At 46.4% G+C, this 19,836-nt stretch overlaps 1 protein-coding gene across 1 annotated transcript in view; it reads right to left on the bottom strand.

The window, feature by feature from the left end:
• LOC139281351 (anoctamin-4-like) overlaps positions 1 to 19,836 on the bottom strand; it is a 297,350-nt gene that overhangs the window by 127,764 nt on the left and 149,750 nt on the right. The window contains exons 4-5 of the mRNA XM_070901506.1: positions 6,404 to 6,604; positions 5,792 to 5,797 (exon numbers count right to left, since the gene is read on the bottom strand). Of these exons, the coding sequence (XP_070757607.1) occupies positions 5,792 to 5,797; positions 6,404 to 6,604 (207 nt within the window). The remainder of the gene's footprint in view (positions 1 to 5,791; positions 5,798 to 6,403; positions 6,605 to 19,836) is intronic.

Below are 19,836 nucleotides of genomic sequence, written 5' to 3'. Positions count from 1 at the left end.
GTTTCAGCAGCTGACGGACGAAGGCAGGGATGGGGAGGCGGGTGGGCGTAGAAGCGGAGATGGACGACTTTAGTAGTTCATGCCGCTTGCAAGTTTCAAAATCCTGAACATGGTCTCCAATTCTGGCCACTTGCGCATCCCCCGATTTTAATCGCGCCGTGACTTCAGCTGCCTGAGCTCCAAGCTCTGGAATTCCCTCCCTAAACCTCTCCTCTCACTTAAGACAGTCCTTAGAACCCAACCCTTTGTCCTGTCCCAATAGCTGTGGTTCGGTATCAAATTCTGTCTGATAAAAATCGCTCCTGTGAAGCGCCTTGGGACATTTTCCTACTTTAACAAGGTGCTATATAAATACAAGTTGCCGTTATACGTGAAGAGGATTTGCTGTAAATTGGTAATGTCAAATGGCACAAAAGTAGGTCGGGTAAACCAAAGGCCAGATTTCCAATTCAAAACCCATTTGCAGAAACACAAATCTATTCTTGGAAACGTTTTTTGCATTGATGAGAGAGATGGTGTCAAATCCCCAATCACACACACCTTGCCTCAGTTCCAACACTGCTGCATTTTAACAGGCTCCATAAAGCTGCCCGTGGGCACAGAGCTCATGTTAAAAGACACTTGTATATTGTATGATGCTCCCTCTCTGGGGACACAATTAAAATAAAACACACTTTTCGTTTGACACAAACTATTCCTGCAATATTCAGTTCGTTCTCTGTGCTTTAGCACCTCTACTGACACTCAACACCCTTGGTCTTTTCTTTTTGAATTTCTCAGTTATGTTATTACAGGAGTGAAGGTGGTTTTGATCTTCAAGGGCTGGACTGCCCATTGGGAACAGGAGGCCATTCAGCCCCTCCAGCCCGTTCTACCATTCACTAGATCATGGTTGATCTACATCTTAACTCCATCTAACCGATTTGGTTCCATATCCCTTAAACTAACAAAAATCTACCAATTTCAGTTTTGATATTTTCAATTGACCCCCAGCCTCAACAGCTTTTTTTGGGGGGCAGGGGGGGGGAGGAGAAAGAAAGAGATCCAGATTCCCACCATCCTTTGGGTGAAGAAGTGCTTCCTGACATCACCGCTGAACAGCCTGGCTCCAATTTTAAGGTTCTGCCCCCCCCCCGTACCCCCACCTAAGATGTCTGCACTCCTCCAATTCTGCCCTCTTGAGCATCCCCAATTCTAATCACTCAACCATTGGCGGCCGTGCCTTCAGCTGTCTGGGCCCCAAGCTCTGAAACTCCCTCCCTAAACACTTCTGCCTCGCTACCTCTCTCTCCTTCAAGACACTTCTCAAAACCTACCTCTCTGACCAAGCTTTTGTTCACCTGTGCTAATTTCTCCTCATGCAGCTCGGTGTCAAATTTTTTAATCTCCTAACACTCCTCTGAAGCGCCTTGGAACGTTGCACTATGTTAAAGGCGCTACATAAATGCAAGTTGTTGTTACATGATTTTCGCAGACAAACTGGAATTTAGAAGGATAAGAGGGGACCTCAGAAACATAAGATTCTGACGGGATTGGAGAGGTTAGATGCAGGAAGAATGTTCCCGATGTTGGGGAAGTCCAGAACCAGGGGGCACAGTCTAAGGATAAAGGGGTAAGCCATTTAGGACCGAGATGAGGAGAAACTTCTTCAACCTGAGAGTGGTGAACCTGTGGAATTCTCTACCACAGAAAGTTGTTGAGGCCAGTTCGTTAGATATATACAAAAGGGAGTTAGATGTGGCCCTTACAGTTAAAGGGATCAAGGGGTATGGCGAGAAAGCAGGAATGGGGTACTGAAGTGCATGATCAGCTATTATCATATTGAATGGTGGTGCAGGCTCGAAGGGCCTACTCCGGCACCTATTTTCTATGGGCCAAAGTTTCGGGCCGCGCCTAGAACGGCGCAGTACCGACCTGGATGCCCGTTTTTCACGCCACAAAGTGCGCCTAAAAAAACCTCCATATTCTCCACCTTCCTGCAGGTCCTCTGGCCCTCGGCGCAGCGCAGCACGAGCTGTAGGGGGGGGGGGGGGGCCAGGTCCCTGCGCTAAAAACAGTGCCGGGACCTCTGCACACGCTCGCTACAGTGGGCGCGCAAGTGCAGTAGCTCCAGGCGCCCGAAACTGTATGGGAGGGGCCCGAAGCACGCAGCCCCTAGCCCTGGCCGAATGGCCTCACTGGGGCTGCGTGAATAAGGCTCCTCCCACGGCCAGCTCCTGCTTCCTCCCGACCCGACTCCTGCTTCCCCCCCCCCCCCCGGATGGGACACCCGCCCCCGGACCCGACACCCACTACTCCCCCCCCCCCCCCGACACCCGCTTCCCCCCCGCCCCCGGACTGGATCAGACTCTCCCCCCACCTCTCCCTCCCACCCTCCCCCCACCTCTCCCTCCCACCCTCCCCCCGACCCGAACTCCCTCCCACCACACACCCGACTCAACGCCACCTACCTCGGACCCAGCCCGTTCAGCCTCCCTTCCCCCACCCCCCCAATATCTCCTTTCTCCCCTTTTCTCCCATCCTTCCCCCCTTCTCCCCCATCGCTGTCAGAAACAGAGACACTGACAGACAGAGAATGAGACACAGACAGTCAGAGAGATCGAGACACTGACAGAGACACACTGGGGAGTTGGGGGGGGGGGGGGGGGGGGGAGCATCCCAGCACGCTGTTGGAGGGCTCCCGGTGCTGCAGTCGGTAAGTAGAAAATGTTTCATTTATTGATTTAAAAAAAAAAAATTCTTATTAATTTTTTTTGATTGATTTATTGGTTGATTTATTGATGTATTTATCATTTATTATTGATGATGGCTCTTTATTTGTAAAACTGAAGTGTTTAATGTTTGTAAACTTCTCTTTAAACACCCCCCCCCCACCATTCCCTACGCCTGATTTTCTAAAGTATAGACAAGGTTTTTTCGAGCGTACAAAAATCTTCACTTACTCCATTCTAAGTTAGTTTGGAGTAAGTTTTCACTGACGAAACTTTGAAAACAGGCGTAAGTGGCCGGACACGACCCCTTTTGAAAAAAAAATTCTGTTCCAAAGTGAAACTGTTCTAACTGACTAGAACTGGAGCAAACTAAATGACGAGAATTCCGATTTCTAAGATACTCCGTTATACACCAGTTGCTCCTAAAAATCAGGAGCAAATCATGTGGAAACTTGGGGCCTATGTTTCTATGAACCCAAATACAAGCCTAGTCTATGCAACCTGTCCTTGTAATTTAACCCTTTTAGCCCCATAAGCTCACCTCTACTTTATACTGCAAAGTACCACAATCGAGGATCGCGTGCTTGAAGGAGCCAGAAAAATACAAAATGGACAGATAAATAATGCAACGGAAAATAAGAGATACTGGGATTGAAAGCATGAATAGATTGAGCGGACAAATGGCCCTGTAATGGATAGCCAAGGTGTTTGGTCCAAATTCCTAAATATCTTTACATTCTATTCTTTTTAACATATATGTCTTGTGTTAGTAATGAGTTATAGAATAATACAGCAAAGGAGGCGGCCATTCGGCCCATCGTGTCGGTTCTTTGAAAGAGCGATCCAATTAGTCCCACTCCCCCCCTGCCCAGTAAATATTTCCTTCAAGTATTTATCCAATCCCCTTTTGAAAGTTACTATTGAATCTGCTCCCACCGCCCTTTCAGGCAGCGCGATCCAGATCACAACAACGCACTGCGTAAAAACTTACTCACCTCCCTCCAGAATTTTTAGCAATCATCTTAAATAGGTGTTCTCTGATTAATGACCCTCCTGCCAGGGGGAAACACTTTCTCCTTATTTGCTCTATCAAAACCCTTCATGATTTTAAACACCCTTGTTAAATCTCCCCTTAAACTTCTCTGCTCTGAGAACAACCCCAGTTACACCACACAAGTGAAGTCCCTCATCCCTGGTACCATTCTGGTAAACCTCCTCTGCACCCTCTCCAAGGCCTCGACATCCTTTTTAAGAGGAAGAAAACCAAGTGTTTTGAGAGGAGGCAGTTGGTGCTAGGAAGGGGAAGAGGAGAGGGAACAATGAGCGATAGGAATCCTATAATCACAGGCATGCATATTCACTCCGCATTTTAAAACTGCCGATCACACCAGATTGATTTGGGGAGATCTCGGACGACCCAAAAGGTCATTGAGAAGCAAAGCATCTTGAATGTAAGCTGTAAAATGCTGGATAACACTTGGGTCAGGCAGCCCACTTGATCGACACCCCATCCACCACCTTCAACACTCACTCCCTCCACCACCAGCACACCGTGGCTGCAGTGTGTACCATCTACAGGATGCACTGCAGCAACTCGCCAAGGCTTCTTCAGCAGCACCTCTCAAACCCACGACCTCTACCACCTAGAAGGACAAGGGCAGCAGGCGCATGGGAACACCACCACCTCCACGTTCCCCTCCAAGTCACACACCAGCCTGACTTGGAAATATATCAGCCGTTCCTTCATCGTCGCTGGGTCACAATCCTGGAACTCCCTCCCTAACAGCACTGTGGGAGCACCTTCACCACACGGACTGCAGCGGTTCAAGAAGGCAGCTCCCCACCATCTTCTCAAGGGGCAATTAGGGATGGGCAATAAATGCCGGCCTTGCCAGCGACACCCACATCCTGTGAATGAATTTAAAAACTGTGGAAAGATTGGAGGAATCAGCATGGACCCTTTGTCAAAAGCTATGGGGCCACACTTGAAAGATTAACTTACCAGTCCTCTCTACATACGAAGCCAGGATGAGAAGAATTATATATATTTTTAAAACACAGTTGTGATCTGGAATGTGCTGCCTGAAAGGGCTATGGAAGCAGATTCAATAGTAACTTTTAAAAAGGGAATTAGATTATAGTCTTAAAAAGGAAATCAATTTGCAGGGCTATGGGGAAGGATCGCGACTAATTGGATCGCTCTTTCACGGAGCTGGCACAGGCACGATGGGCCGAATGGCCTCCTACATTAGAATGGTGACTATACTTCAAAAAGTACATCATTAGCTGTAAAGCACTTTGGGATGTCCGGTGGTCGTGAAAGGCGCTATCGAAATGCAAGGTGTTCTTTTTGGTGCGGCATCATTCGATGAGTTGGAGAGTTTCCTGCATCTTCTGGTTTCGTCTCAGATTTCCAGCATCTGAAGTTTGTGGGGTTTTTTTTGCATGTAAAACAAATCAGTTCTACAGAACCAGAGGTAAGTTCGCATCAGAGGATGGGATCGCACAGTCCTGCGTTGGTAAGCCGTGAATTTCATATAATGGCAGAATAATGATTGGTCCATCAAACCAACCAACCAATGAAATGTGGTGGCTGTATTCGTCATCCATCCTTACAACAAACCGAAGAATGCAATCAAATTATAGAAAAATTTCATAATTCAAGAGACATCAGCAGCAACAGCCACAGGCCCAGTGACCACACCCACAGCTGGCATTGAGCACAGATCCCAGGGACAGTCCGACTTAAGCAACGGCAGAGAGATGGAGAGATGGCCTGGATTCAAACAAGAGACAAAGCAGTTCGTTTGATTTGCTTTAGTCTAATCATCCACCCTCCCCAGCGCATCAATCCAGCTCCGATCCCCTTGATCAGCCAGCAAAGGAACATCACACAGTCAGCAAGTATTTGCCAAGCCATCAGCGGCACTGATTTCCTGACTCATCCAATCCAGTCAGCTGGCTGGCCAGTTATTGGACACATCCCCAGCATCGAAGCACTGACCACACTCTACCAGCTCCGTTGGGCGGGCCACAATGTCCGCATGCCCGACACAAGACTCCCAAAGCAAACGCTCTACTCGGAACTCCTACACGGCAAGCAAGCCCCAGGTGGGCAGAGGAAACGATTCAAGGACACCCTCAAAGCCTCCCTGATAAAAGTGCAACATCCCCATTGACACCTGGGAGTCCCTGGCCAAAGACCGCCCTAAGTGGAGGAAGAGCATCCGGGAGGGCGCTGAGCACCTCGAGTCTCGTCACCGAGAGCGTGCGGAAATCAAGCGCAGGCAGCGGAAGGAGTGTGCGGCAAGCCAGACTCCCCATTCACCCTTTCCTTCAACCACTGTCTGTCCCACCCTGAGACAGAGACTGTAATGCCCGTATTGGACTATTCAGTCACCTGAGGACTCGCTTTTATAGTGGAAGCAAGTCTTCCTCGATTTCGAGGGACTGCCTATGATGATATTGGACACAGGATGAAATTTACAACAAGCGAGAGATAGTTTTAACAAAGTTGAACATGTTTTTTTTCTAATTGCTTTTGTATTCAAAGTGTGAAGAATTTAAATCTGCCAGTTTTCCAAATCTCAACATGTTTTACACATTATACGCACTGAATGATTGAAATTCTCACTCATTGGATGGAAAACTAACGCATGAAAACACTTCAACAAAGCTCCCACAGCACAAACCTGGATAATGGGATCTGCCGTTGAGGACAGCAGATTCAATGGACCCGGAGGAGGAGCAGTCCATGGTCACGGACTTGGTGACGGGAGGCAGCGATGACAGCCGGGCCCCAGACATCGCAGCGTTGTTTTGATAGCTGGGCACGCTTCTCCGATGGTGGATCTGAACACAGTTTTCAGCCCCATGAATAGCTACACTCATACCTGCAATAAACCACACACACACACACATTATTCCGATAAGACACACAAGAACATAACATAATAATAGGAGCAGGAGTAGGCCATAAGGCCCCTCGAGCCTGCTCCGCCATTCAATACGATCATGGCTGATCTGATCATGGACTCAGCTCCACTTCCCTGCCCGCGCCCCATTACTCCTTGCGACAGACAGTTGAAGCGATGAGGGGGAACGGTCAGCCGTCACTCAGCACTCTCGCCTCCTAATCAGAAGGTTGTGGGTTCAAGTCCCACTCCAGAGACTTGAGCACAAAATCTCGGCTGACACTTCATTGCAGTATCGAGGGAGCGCCGCACTATCGGATGTGCATCATTCGGATGGGACGATAAACCGAGGCCCCGTCTGCCCTCTCAGGTGGGCATAAAAGATCCCGCGGCATTATTTGAAAGAGCAGGGGAGTTTTCCCTGGCGTCCTGGCCAATATTTAGCCCTCAATCACGTCACTAACAGATGATCTGGTCATTATCATTTTTTTCGGTGTTTTGGGTGAACTCTGCAGCACAGAAATTGGTCCACCCGCTCTACAAAACACAACTGGGGGGGAAATTGAACATAATTAGGAGCAGGAGTAGGCCATATAGCCCCTCGAGCCTGCTGCACCATTCAATATCATGGCAGATCTTTGACCCCAACTCCACTTTCCCGCCCAATCCCCTTATCCCTGGATTCCCCGAGAGTCCAAAAATCTATTGATCTCAGCCTTGAATATACCCAATGACTCCACATCCTCAGCCCTCTGGAGCAGAGAATTCCAAAGATTCACAGCCCTCCGAGTGAAGAAATTTCTCGTCTCAGTCCTAAATAGCCAACCCCGAGACCGTGAACCCTGGTTCTAGACTCTCCAGTCAGTGGAAACATCCTCCCTGCATCTACCCTGTCAATCTCCCTCAGAATGTTTCAATGAGATCACCTCTCATTCTTCTAAACTCCAAAGAGTATGGGCCCATTCTATTCAATCTCCCCCGGAATCGGTCTAGTGAACCTGTTGCAAACCCTCCCATTATGGCTCCTACTCAGATAATTATCCCCAACAAACCCATTAAACCATCATAGGTCAGGCACCTGAACACTCTGAAGGGGACGAAGTGATGCTTCAGTTGTACAGAGCTCTGGTCAGACCCCGGCTGGAGTAACTGCGTCCAGCTCTGGGCCCGCCCCCTCAGGAAGAATATATCGGCCTCGGAGGGGAGCAGCACAGATTCACCAGAATGATACTGGGGCTAAAAGGGCTAAATTATGAGGACAGGTTGCACAGACTAGGATTGTATTCCCTTGAGTTTAGAAGATTAAGAGGTGATCGAATTATGATAAAGGGATTCGATAGGGTGGAGAGAGAGAGAGAGAGAGAAAAACTATTTCCTCTGATGAGGGAAGTCCAGAACAAGGGAGCGTAACTTTAACATTAGAGCCAAGCCGTTCAGGGGTGATGTCAGGAAGTACTCTGTCCACATGAAGGACAGTAGCAGTCTGAAATTCTCTCCCCCAAAAAGGCTATAATGTTCGGGGATCAATGACATTTTCAAGACGGTGATCAATAGATTGTTGTTCGTTAAGGGAATCAAGGGATTTGGAGCAAAGGCAGGTAAATGGAGTTTGGTCACAGATCAGCCATGATCTCATTGAATGCTGGAACAGTCTCGAGGGGCTGATTGGCCTCCTCCTGTTCCTAGTAACAAAATCCACCCTGAAACAAGAGGATTATGCTCGCTTGCCCACCTGTTCTGTGAGGGGTAGCTGGGCTGCATTAAAGGCGATTACCACGTTGGGCTGATCAGGAGTTGGGAGCCAAGCGTGTTTTATAAACAGTATGTTTGAAAAATGTAATTGCATTGCTCCCCTCCCCCCCCACATACAAATCTCAACATCAATCTGAGGAAATATCTGGTTTTTGCCTCTCCCAGACCACCACATGGCTCCGGTTGGGGTGGAGTGTAGAATGTTTCAGTGTAAGGGGTGTCGCAGTTGTGGTGAGGCGGATTGGTTGGGCTGGGTGCTCTTTACTTTTCTGCCATTGTTCATAGATTTATATGTAACCTTCAGGACTGCCGAACCAGGGCTGTGCGGCTCTTTGTCGGCCGGCGCGGACATGAGGCCGAAATGGCACTGTAGATTTCTATGTCAGTTTCTATGAAATACTGCCTAAATAGTCATGAAGATTCCACAATTTCACACTGCGCCTCTGAAGTGTGAAAGACCCGATCCCTGGTCACCAGGCAGAGAAACAGAGTAATAATCCCTTAAAAGAAAAAGGTATTTATGTAGAATCGATACACCTTGTAGCAACTTTTCATAACTAATGCTTCAAAAGCACCAAGGGAAAAAAACAATGACTCAATTCCGAGCACGAGACTTGAGCACAAAAAACATCTTGGCCGAAGAGGTGACATCTTTTGGATAAGGCATTAAACAGAGGCCCCGTCTGCTCTCAGGTGGATGTAAAAGATCCCACGGCCACTATTCCGAAGAGCGGGGGATTCTCCCCGGTATCCTGGGGCCGATACTGATCGCTCAACCAACCATCACATCACTAAAACAAATTCTCACTGCTGTCTATGGGATCTTGCTGTGTGCAAAATGTCTGCCACATTTACTGCAGTGATTGCTTGTCATTTAATGCAAAGCACTTGGGAAATATTACCGAGATGTGATGAGGCTGTTTTGAAACCTGCCTTCACAGCGTTCCTATTTTGAGTAAATCATGGCTAGTGTCTGAGGGAGAAGCAGAGACAATATATTGAGCGGGTCAAGCCTCCAGCACATCGACCGTTGCATCTTATTGTTGAAATCAACAGAAAAAGGACTTGAGAGAAGAGAGATAAAGGCTCTTTATAGAAGAGTGTGTTTTAAAACTGGTTAAAAGTACAGGGACCATTATGGAGTATCGGTATCCAACATTACCACACTGTACAATTATATTCCTAAACATCAGACTGAACCTAATTTGCTCCTGTGGGAGATGCAAAAAGTGAGCAAAACAGACCTAAATCTTTCAGTGCAACTGTTTGATAGCATCGATCTATAAACCTGCAATCTGGTTTCAGATAGATGTGAACGGGATGTTTGTTGCAACAGCAATATGGACGTGAGTACAAGTGGATTCTGTAGAGGAGGGAGGAGGGAGGGGAGGAAGGGAGGACTGCCCAATGTGTTGGCGGGGATGGCGGATAAAGATACCCAGCTTTGAAGCTAGTGAGGGGAGGCGAGGAGCAATTACAAGTTTGATCAAAATCAACTTATGTGTGCAAGTAAATGAGCGGACTGTGCGGGACCTGCAGTTCACTGCACGGCCACACGGCTTCACGGAAACATCGGCCAATAATGAGCCACCCAAATAAAGGACAGATCGATTTTCTATTCACCTGTTGGAAAACAGATGCCATATTAAAATGCTCGCCGTGTCAAACAGTCACAGAAATACAAGAGAAAGTCAAAAGGAATTTAAAAAAATGAAAGACTTGCATTTCTCTAGCGCCTTTCACAGCCTCAGGTCGTCCCAAAGTGCTTTCAAAACGTGGTCACTGTTGTAATGTAGGAAAAACAGCAGCCGACTTGCGCACAAGAAGCTCCCACAAACAGCAATGTGATAAATGACCCAGATAATCTGACTTTAGGTGTTGGTTGAGGGATAAATATTGGCCAAGGACACCATGGAGAACTCCCCTGCTCTTCTCCAAAATAGCACCATGAGATCTTTCATGTCCACCTGAGGGGGCAGATGGGGCCTCGGATTAATATCGAATCAGAAAGATGGCACCTCTGACAGTGCGGCACTCCCTCAGTACTGCACTGGGATTGTAAGCCTGGATTGTGCGCTCGAGTCTCTGGAGTGGGATTTGCACCCACAAACTTCTGACTCCAAGGCAAGAGTGCTACCCACTGAGCCACAGCTAACCGCAAGGAGGAGTTTCACTGCAATATAGTGTTAAAGCATGATCCAGTCACTACATGATTTATATGAAAAACTTGATTTCCACTTCCTTCCACGGGGACGAGGAATTCATTTCAAATATTAAATCATAAAAATATGTGTTTCAACTCTTGAAGTAGAGGTGGATTTAGAAGAGTCAATCAGTACAGGCCTGCTTTCAGGGGAAGGTGGTTCGGGTTTAGGCAACAAAGAGGAATTCAGAGTAGAGTTGAGAGGCTACTTGAGAAAACAGCGAAGGAAGAAATGAATGCAGGAGACGCAGGTGGGAGAAACAGATTGAACAAAGAAATTCCACAGCATAGAACCACAGAATGGTTACAGCACAGGAGGCCATTCGGCCCATCGAGCCCGTGCCGGCTCTCTGCAAGAGCACCTCAGCCAGTCCCACTCCCCCGCCCTTTCCCCGTAGCCCTGAAATGTTCTTTCCTTCAGGTATTTATCCAATTCCCTTTTGAAAGCCACGATTGAGTCTGCCTCCACCACCCTCAGTGCATTCCAGATCCTAGCCACTCGCTGCGTAAAAATGTTTTTTTCTCATGTCGCCTTTGGTTCTTCGGCCAATCACCTTAAATCTGTGCCCTCTGGTTCTCAACCCTCCCGCCAATGGGAACAGTTTCTCTCTATCTACTCTGTCCAGACCCCTCAGGATTTTGAGCACCTCGATCAAATCTCCTCTCAACCTTCTCTGCTCCAAGGAGAACAACCCCAGCTTCTCCAGTCTATCCATGTAACTGAAGTCCCTCATCTCTGGAATCATTCTCGTAAATCGTTTCTGCACCCTCTCTAAGGCCTTCACATCCTTCCTAAAGTGCAGTGCCCAGTATTGAAAACAGTACAAGGAGACAGGCAAAAAGCAGGAAACTATAGACCAGTTAGCCGAACATCTGTCGTTGGGAAAATGCTGGAGTCCATTATTAAGGAAGCAGGACATTTGGAAAAGCATAATTCAATCAAGCAAAGCCAGCATGGTTTTATGAAAGGTAATTCATGTTTGACAAATTTGCTGGAGTTCTTTGAGAATGTAATGAGCGGAATGGATCAGGAAGAACCAGTGGATGTGGTGTATTTGGATTTCCAGAAGGCATTTGATAAGGTCCCACATAAAAGGCCACTGCAAAAGATAAAAGTTCACGGGGTAGGGGGTAATATATTAGCATGAATAGAGGATTGGCTAACTAACAGAAAACGGAGAGTTGGAATAACTGGATCATTTTCCGGTTGGCAAACAGTAACTAGTGGGGTGCTGCAGGGATCTGTGCTGGGGCCTCAACTATTTACAATCTATATTAATGACTTGTATGAAAGGACTGAGTGTAATGTAGCCAAGTTTGCTGATAATACAAAGATGGGTGGGAAAGCAATGTGTGAGGAGGACACAAAATCTGTAAAGGAATATAGACAGGCTCAGTGAGTGGGCAAAAATTTGGCAGATCGAGTATAATGTGGGAAAATATGAGGTTATCCACTTTGGCAGAAATAATAGAAAAGCAAATAATAATTTAAATGGAGAAAAATTGCAAAGTGCTGCAGTAGAGAGGGACCTGGGGGTCCTTGTGCACGAAACACACAAAGTTAGTATGCAGGTACAGCAAGTAATCAGGAAGGCAAATGGAATGTTGGCCTTTATTGCAAGGGGGATAGAGTATAAAAGCAGAGGAGTCCTGCTACAACTGTACAGGGTATTGGTGAGGCCACACCTGGAGTACAGCGTACAGTTTTGGTCTCCTTATTTAAGGAAGAATATACTTGCATTGGAGATTTACTAGGTTGAAGAGGTTAAGTTAAGATGTGTATCGGTCCAACTTTGGAGTTAAGAATGAGAGGTGATCTTATTGAAACATACAAGAAAATGAGGGGGCTCGACAAGGTGGATGCAGACAGGATATTTCCACTCATAGGGGAAACTAAAACTAGGAGACAGTTAAAACTGAGACGAGGAGAAATTTCTCCTGTGTTGTAAATCTATGGAATTCTCTGCCCCAGAGAGCTGTGGACGCTGGGTCATTGAATATATTGAAGGCAGAGATACAGATTTTTGAGCCATAAGGGAGTCAAGGGTTTTGGGGAGCGGGCAGGGAAGCGGAGCCGAGTCCATGATCAGATCAGCTATGATCTTCTTAAATGGCGGAGCTAAATTAAAAAGTAGGACCTCAAAAGTAGTCATCTCGGGATTGCTATCAGTGCCACGTGATAGTCAGAGTAGGAATCGCAGGATAGCGCAGATGAATACGTGGCTTGAGCAGTGGTGCAGCAGGGAGGGATTCAAATTCCTGGGGCATTGGAACCGGTTCTGGGGGAGGTGGGACCAGTACAAACCGGACGGTCTGCACCTGGGCAGGACCGGAACCAATGTCCTAGGGGGAGTGTTTGCTAGTGCTGTTGGGGAGGATTTAAACTAATATGGCAGGGGGATGGGAACCAATGCAGGGAGACAGAGGGAAACAAAAAGGAGGCAAAAGCAAAAGACAGAAAGGAGATGAGGAAAAGTGGAGGGCAGAGAAACCCAAGGCAAAGAACAAAAAGGGCCACTGTACAGCAAAATTCTAAAAGGACAAAGGGTGTTAAAAAAACAAGCCTGAAGGTTTTGTGTCTTAATGCAAGGAGTATCCGCAATAAGGTGGGTGAATTAACTGTGCAAATAGATGTTAACAAATATGATGTGATTGGGATTACGGAGACGTGGCTCCAGGATGATCAGGGCTGGGAACTCAACATCCAGGGGTATTCAACATTCAGGAAAGATAGAATAAAAGGAAAAGGAGATGGGGTAGCATTGCTGGTTAAGGAGCAAATTAAAGCAATAGTTCGGAAGGACATTAGCTTGGATGATGTGGAATCTATATGGGTAGAGCTGCAGAATACCAAAGGGCAAAAAACGTTAGTGGGAGTTGTGTACAGACCTCCAAACAGTAGTAGTGATGTTGGGGAGGGCATCAAACATGAAATTAGGGGTGCGTGCAATAAAGGTGCAGCAGTTATAATGGGTGACTTTAATATGCACATAGATTGGGTTAACCAAACTGGAAGTAATACGGTGGAGGAGGATTTCCTGGAGTGCATAAGGGATGGTTTTTTAGACCAATATGTCGAGGAACCAACTGGGGGGGAGGCCATCTTAGACTGGGTGTTGTGTAATGAGAGAGGATTAATTAGCAATCTCGTTGTGCGAGGCCCCTTGGGGAAGAGTGACCATAATATGGTGGAATTCTGCATTAGGATGGAGAATGAAACAGTTAATTCAGAGACCATGGTCCAGAACTTAAAGAAGGGTAACTTTGAAGGTATGAGGCGTGAATTGGCTAGGATAGATTGGCGAATTATACTGAAGGGGTTGACTGTGGATGGGCAATGGCAGACATTTAGAGACCGCATGGATGAACTACAACAATTGTACATTCCTGTCTGGCGTAAAAATAAAAAAGGGAAGGTGGCTCAACCGTGGCTATCAAGGGAAATCAGGGATAGTATTAAAGCCAAGGAAGTGGCATACAAATTGGCCAGAAATAGCAGCGAACCCGGGGACTGGGAGAAATTTAGAACTCAGCAGAGGAGGAGAAAGGGTTTGATTAGGGCAGGGAAAATGGAGTACGAGAAGAAGCTTGCAGGGAACATTAAGACAGATTGCAAAAGTTTCTATAGATATGTAAAGAGAAAAAGGTTAGTAAAGACAAACGTAGGTCCCCTGCAGTCAGAATCAGGGGAAGTCATAACGGGGAACAAAGAAATGGCGGACCAATTGAACAAGTACTTTGGTTCAGTATTCACTGAGGAGGACACAAACAACCTTCCGGATATAAAAGGGGTTCAATGGTCTAGTAAGGAGGAGGAACTGAGGGAAATCCTTATTAGTCGGGAAATTGTGTTGGGGAAATTGATGGGATTGAAGGCCGATAAATCCCCAGGGCCTGATGGACTGCATCCCAGAGTACTTAAGGAGGTGGCCTTGGAAATAGTGGATGCATTGACAGTCATTTTCCAACATTCCATTGACTCTGGATCAGTTCCTATGGAGTGGAGGGTAGCCAATGTAACCCCACTTTTTAAAAAAGGAGGGAGAGAGAAAACAGGGAATTATAGACCGGTCAGCCTGACATCAGTAGTGGGTAAAATGATGGAATCAATTATTAAGGATGTCATAGCAGTGCATTTGGAAAGAGGTAATATGATAGGTCCAAGTCAGCATGGATTTGTGAAAGGGAAATCATGCTTGACAAATCTTCTGGAATTTTTTGAGGATGTTTCCAGTAGAGTGGACAAGGGAGAACCAGTTGATGTGGTATATTTGGACTTTCAGAAGGCTTTCGACAAGGTCCCACACAAGAGATTAATGTGCAAAGTTAAAGCACATGGAATTGGGGGTAGTGTGCTGACATGGATTGAGAACTGGCTGTCAGACAGGAAGCAAAGAGTAGGAGTAAATGGGGACTTTTCAGAATGGCAGGCAGTGACTAGTGGGGTACCGCAAGGTTCTGTGTTGGGGCCCCAGCTGTTTACACTGTATATTAATGATTTAGACGAGGGGATTAAATGTAGTATCTCCAAATTTGCGGATGACACGAAGTTGTGTGGCAGTGTGAGCTGCGAGGAGGATGCTATGAGGCTGCAGAGCGACTTGGATAGGTTAGGTGAGTGGGCAAATGCATGGCAGATGAAGTATAATGTGGATAAATGTGAGGTTATCCACTTTGGTGGTCAAAACAGAGACAGACTATTATCTGAATGGTGACAGATTAGGAAAAGGGGAGGTGCAAAGAGACCTGGGTGTCATGGTACATCAGTCATTGAAGGGTGGCATGCAGGTACAGCAGGCGGTTAAGAAAGCAAATGGCATGTTGGCCTTCATAGCGAGGGGATTTGAGTACAGGAGCAGGGAGGTGTTGCTACAATTGTACAGGGTCTTGGTGAGGCCACACCTGGAGTATTGTGTACAGTTTTGGTCTCCTAACTTGAGGAAGGACATTCTTGCTATTGAGGGAGTGCAGCGAAGGTTCACCAGACTGATTCCCGGGATGGCGGGACTGACCTATCAAGAAAGACTGGATCAACTGGGCTTGTATTCACTGGAGTTCAGAAGAATGAGAGGGGACCTCATAGAAACGTTTAAAATTCTGACGGGGTTAGACAGGTTAGATGCAGGAAGAATGTTCCCAATGTTGGGGAAGTCCAGAACCAGGGGACACAGTCTAAGGATAAGGGGGAAGCCATTTAGGACCGAGATGAGGAGGAATTTCTTCACCCAGAGAGTGGTGAACCTGTGGAATTCTCTACCACAGAAAGTTGTTGAGGCCAATTCACTAAATATATTCAAAAAGGAGTTAGATGAAGTCCTTACTACTAGGGGAATCAAGGGGTATGGTGAGAAAGCAGGAATGGGGTACTGAAGTTGCATGTTCAGCCATGAACTCATTGAATGGCGGTGCAGGCTAGAAGGGCTGAATGGCCTGCTCCTGCACCTATTTTCTATGTTTCTATGTTTCTGTCTACCAAATGGTCTACTCCTGCTCCTATTTCTTATGTTCTTGTGTTGAGGCTGAACTAGTGGTTTATACAGGTTCTTCATAGCTTTCTTGCTTTTGTACTCTATGCCTCTATTCATGAAGCCCAGGATCCCTTAAACTTTAACCGCTTTCTTAACCTGCCCTGCCACCCGGAGGGTTGTGGAGGCTCAGTCGTTGAGTATATTCAAGACATTAGATAGATTTTTTGGATATTAAGGGAATCAAGGGATATGGGGATATTGCAGGAAAGTGGAGTTGAGGCCAGGTTCAGATCAGCCGTGATCCTATTCAATGGCGGAGCACGCTCGAGGGGCCGAATGGCTTACTCCTGCTCCTATTTCTTATGTTCTTCAGCGATTTGTGCACATATACCCCAGGTCTCTCTGTTCATGCACCACTTTAGGATTGTACCCTTTAAGCTTATATTTCCCCTCCTCGTTCTTCCTACCAAAATGCATCACTTCTCGGCATTAAATTTCATCTGCCACATGTCCACCCATTCTACCAGCCTACTGTCCTCTTAAAATCTATCACGCTCCTCCTCACTATACTTCCAAGTTTTGTGCCATCTGCAAATTTTGAAGTGGTGTCCTGTACATCCACATCCAAGTCATTAACACACAAGAAAACCCACTACTGCCCCCTGGGGACCACCACTGTAAATCTTCCTCCAGTCCAAAAAACAACTGTTCACCACTACTCTCTGTTTCCTGTCACTTGGCAAAGTTCGTATCCATGCTGCTACAGTCCCTTTCATTCCTTGGGCTTCAACTTTGCTGGCAAGCCTATTGTGTGGCACTTTGTCGAGCACCTTTTGGAAGTCCATGTGCACCACGTCAACTGCACTGGCATCATTAACTCTCTCTGTTACCTCATCAAAAAAAAAATCAATCAAGTTAGTTAAACACGATTTGCCTTTAACAAATCCGTGCTGGCTTCCCTCAAATTAATCCACTTGTTTATCGTTTCTAAAAACTTCCCCACGACCGAGTTTAAATTGGCCGGCCCCGTAGTTGCTGGGTTTATCTTTTCGCCCTTTTTTTGAACAAGGGTGTAACATTTATGATTCTCCAGACTTCTGTCACCACCCCAGTTTCTAAGGAGGATTGGACGATTATAGCTAGCACCTCAATGATTTCTTCCTTCACTTCCCTCAGCGTCCTAGGATTCATCAATCCAGAGACTGGAATCTGGGGCATGACTCTGACCTGCCAACTTTCCACGTCTTGCGAAAGCCTCATCAAATTCCGAAAGAAAAGGAGAGGGGGACAAGATCAACGGCATGGGACCTCCTCTCCCCCCTCCCCCCCCCCCCCCCCCCAGGCGGGTCAGGATTCATTTCGATGCCGGGGCATAGAGGCAATAAACGCAAGCTGTCATTGCAGATTAAAATCAGAGCACTGCACAGGAGGTCACCAGAGAATATTCGGAATCAAAACATACCTGGGATTTCTCCAACAAAAAGACAGCAACACATTTGTACAAAACACCAATTCTTTCTCCTCAGGGAGGGTCTTAAATTTGGATGCTGCTTTGGGGAACAGAAACGGTGCCAGTTGGCGTTGACGTACAAGATTATGAGGGGGCTTGACAAGGTGGATACAGAGAGGATGTTTCCACTGATGGGGGAGACTAGAACTAGAGGGTATAATCTTAGAATAAGGGACCGCCCATTTAAAACTGAGATGAGAAGGAATTTCTTCTCAGGGGGTTGTGGATCTGTGGAATTCGCTGCCTCAGAGCTGTGGAAGCTGGGTCATTGAATAAATTTAAGACCAAGATAGACAGCTTCTTAACCGATAAGGGAATAAGGGGTTATGGGGAGCAGGCAGGGAAGTGGACCCGAGTCCATGATCGGATCAGCCATGATCGTATTAAATGGCGGAGCAGGCTCGATGGGCCATATGGCCGACTCCTATTTATGTTCTTATGGCATGAGGACCGCCTGGCCACATTGGTTCATCCGGGGAGCCAAGATTACCATCAACACAGGAGCAGCAGGAGGCCATTCAACCCCTCGAACTTGTTCAGCCATTCAATCAGATCATGGCTGATCTGTATCTCAACTCCATTTACCCGTCTTGGCGCCAGATCCCTCGATACCCTTACCCAACAAAAACCTATCGAGCTCAGTCATGAAACCTTCAATGTTTCCACAGCCTTTCGAGTGTGTGTTCAGATTTATACTTCAAGTGCTTCTCAATTTTGCTTCTGATTGGCCTGGCTCTAAATTTTGTTATGTCCCCTTGTTCTGGATTCTTCCATCACAAGGAATAGTTTTCTCTCTCTATCTACACTAATCAAATTCTTCAACACCTCAATCAGATCACCCGTCAATCTTCTAAACACAAGGGAATACAAGCCCAGTCTGTGCAACCTGTTCTCAATTTAACCCTTTAAGCCGCGGGTACCATTCTAGTGAATCTGTGCTGCTGCCCCTCCGAGGCCAATATATCCTCCCTGTGTAAGATTCCAAAATTCGTGGAAACCTCACCCATCCCAGTGTTTGAACTCACTGAAAAGGAAATTCGATTTGGGACTATTAAAACAGAAAGTTTGGGATCTTAAAATGCATATGGAAGAAATCTATGAGTTTTAACCAAGTTTGGGATTTTAAAAAGGCCTGTGGGGAAAAGCTGCAGTGACAGAGGGGTGGGATTTAGAATTTGGGTATTGTAGCTAATCCGTTAGTCAGGCTCCCAGAAAACATTAGCATTTAAACAATCGACCACGGAAGAAACATTATCCACCCCACCCACAGGACCCAAATCTCTCTTACATATTCCAACACCTTTTTCAACATGCATAGAAATATCTGGCTCAGCCCAGACTTCCCGAAGCCAAAGCAGTGCTATCACAATGGACAAGAGTTCAACAGCTCATAAATAAGGAGTATCGCCATCCCAAAGTCTATCAATGCCAGATTAAAACATTTAATCAAGTTTCAGTTAGCTAGCCCACCAAAACTTATACAAAGACCACTTAAAAATCATGGGGCAGCAAAACTCAAACAAAAGAAACGTTAGATTTGGCACAAAGATTAAGCAACCTCAGGGTATAATTGAGGGCCTATCGTACCAAGAGAACTACTCTATTCTGACCATCACAGGAAAACTTTTCTGACCAAGCACTTCGGAACAGGATCGAGAGCACACTGCGAGAAACCACAGGAAGAAACATTGTGACATCGGAGAAAAGAACGTCAAAAATCAGTGGAACATCAATACTAACTGACTTGGTATGCCTAGACTTTCCAGCAGGTAAAAATTACCGAAAGAACTTAAAACCCTATTGCTAACAAAGGAAATTAGGTAATCAGAAAAATCCAAAATGCGCCTAACCGCACCAGCGGACTCAACCCAACTGGCTTCAATATGCAGCAGGAGGTCTTCTACCACGTCCGGAGTACGGCAAGGCAAACCGGCTATAACCAAGGAACCCCAAAATAGCCCTAGCTGTCAAAGGAAGGATTTGGAGAGCATGAATCCCTGGAGTGCTAGAGGTTGACCTAGTTAGAGAGTGAGTGGGAGGTGGGAGGTATTTGTTGTGTTTATTACCTGTAATCAAGTGTTCCCCATTGTTTAGAACCTTTTTGTAAGATTTCACAGTTTTATTGGAGTGTATGTGTTATTTGCTTTCTTGAACAAAAGCCATACCTACTTTGTACAAAGCAGTTGTCTGCTGCACTTTATCACACCCCGATTAATAAATCCAAGCTCGAGAACCAGGGAGCAGGAGCAACTCACAACCGCTCTGGTCAGGAAGGCAA

Source organism: Pristiophorus japonicus, chromosome 15, assembly GCF_044704955.1.
Source record: "Pristiophorus japonicus isolate sPriJap1 chromosome 15, sPriJap1.hap1, whole genome shotgun sequence".
In the NCBI taxonomy this organism is placed as follows: domain Eukaryota; kingdom Metazoa; phylum Chordata; class Chondrichthyes; family Pristiophoridae; genus Pristiophorus; species Pristiophorus japonicus.
This window is presented reverse-complemented; position numbering and strand designations above follow the sequence as displayed.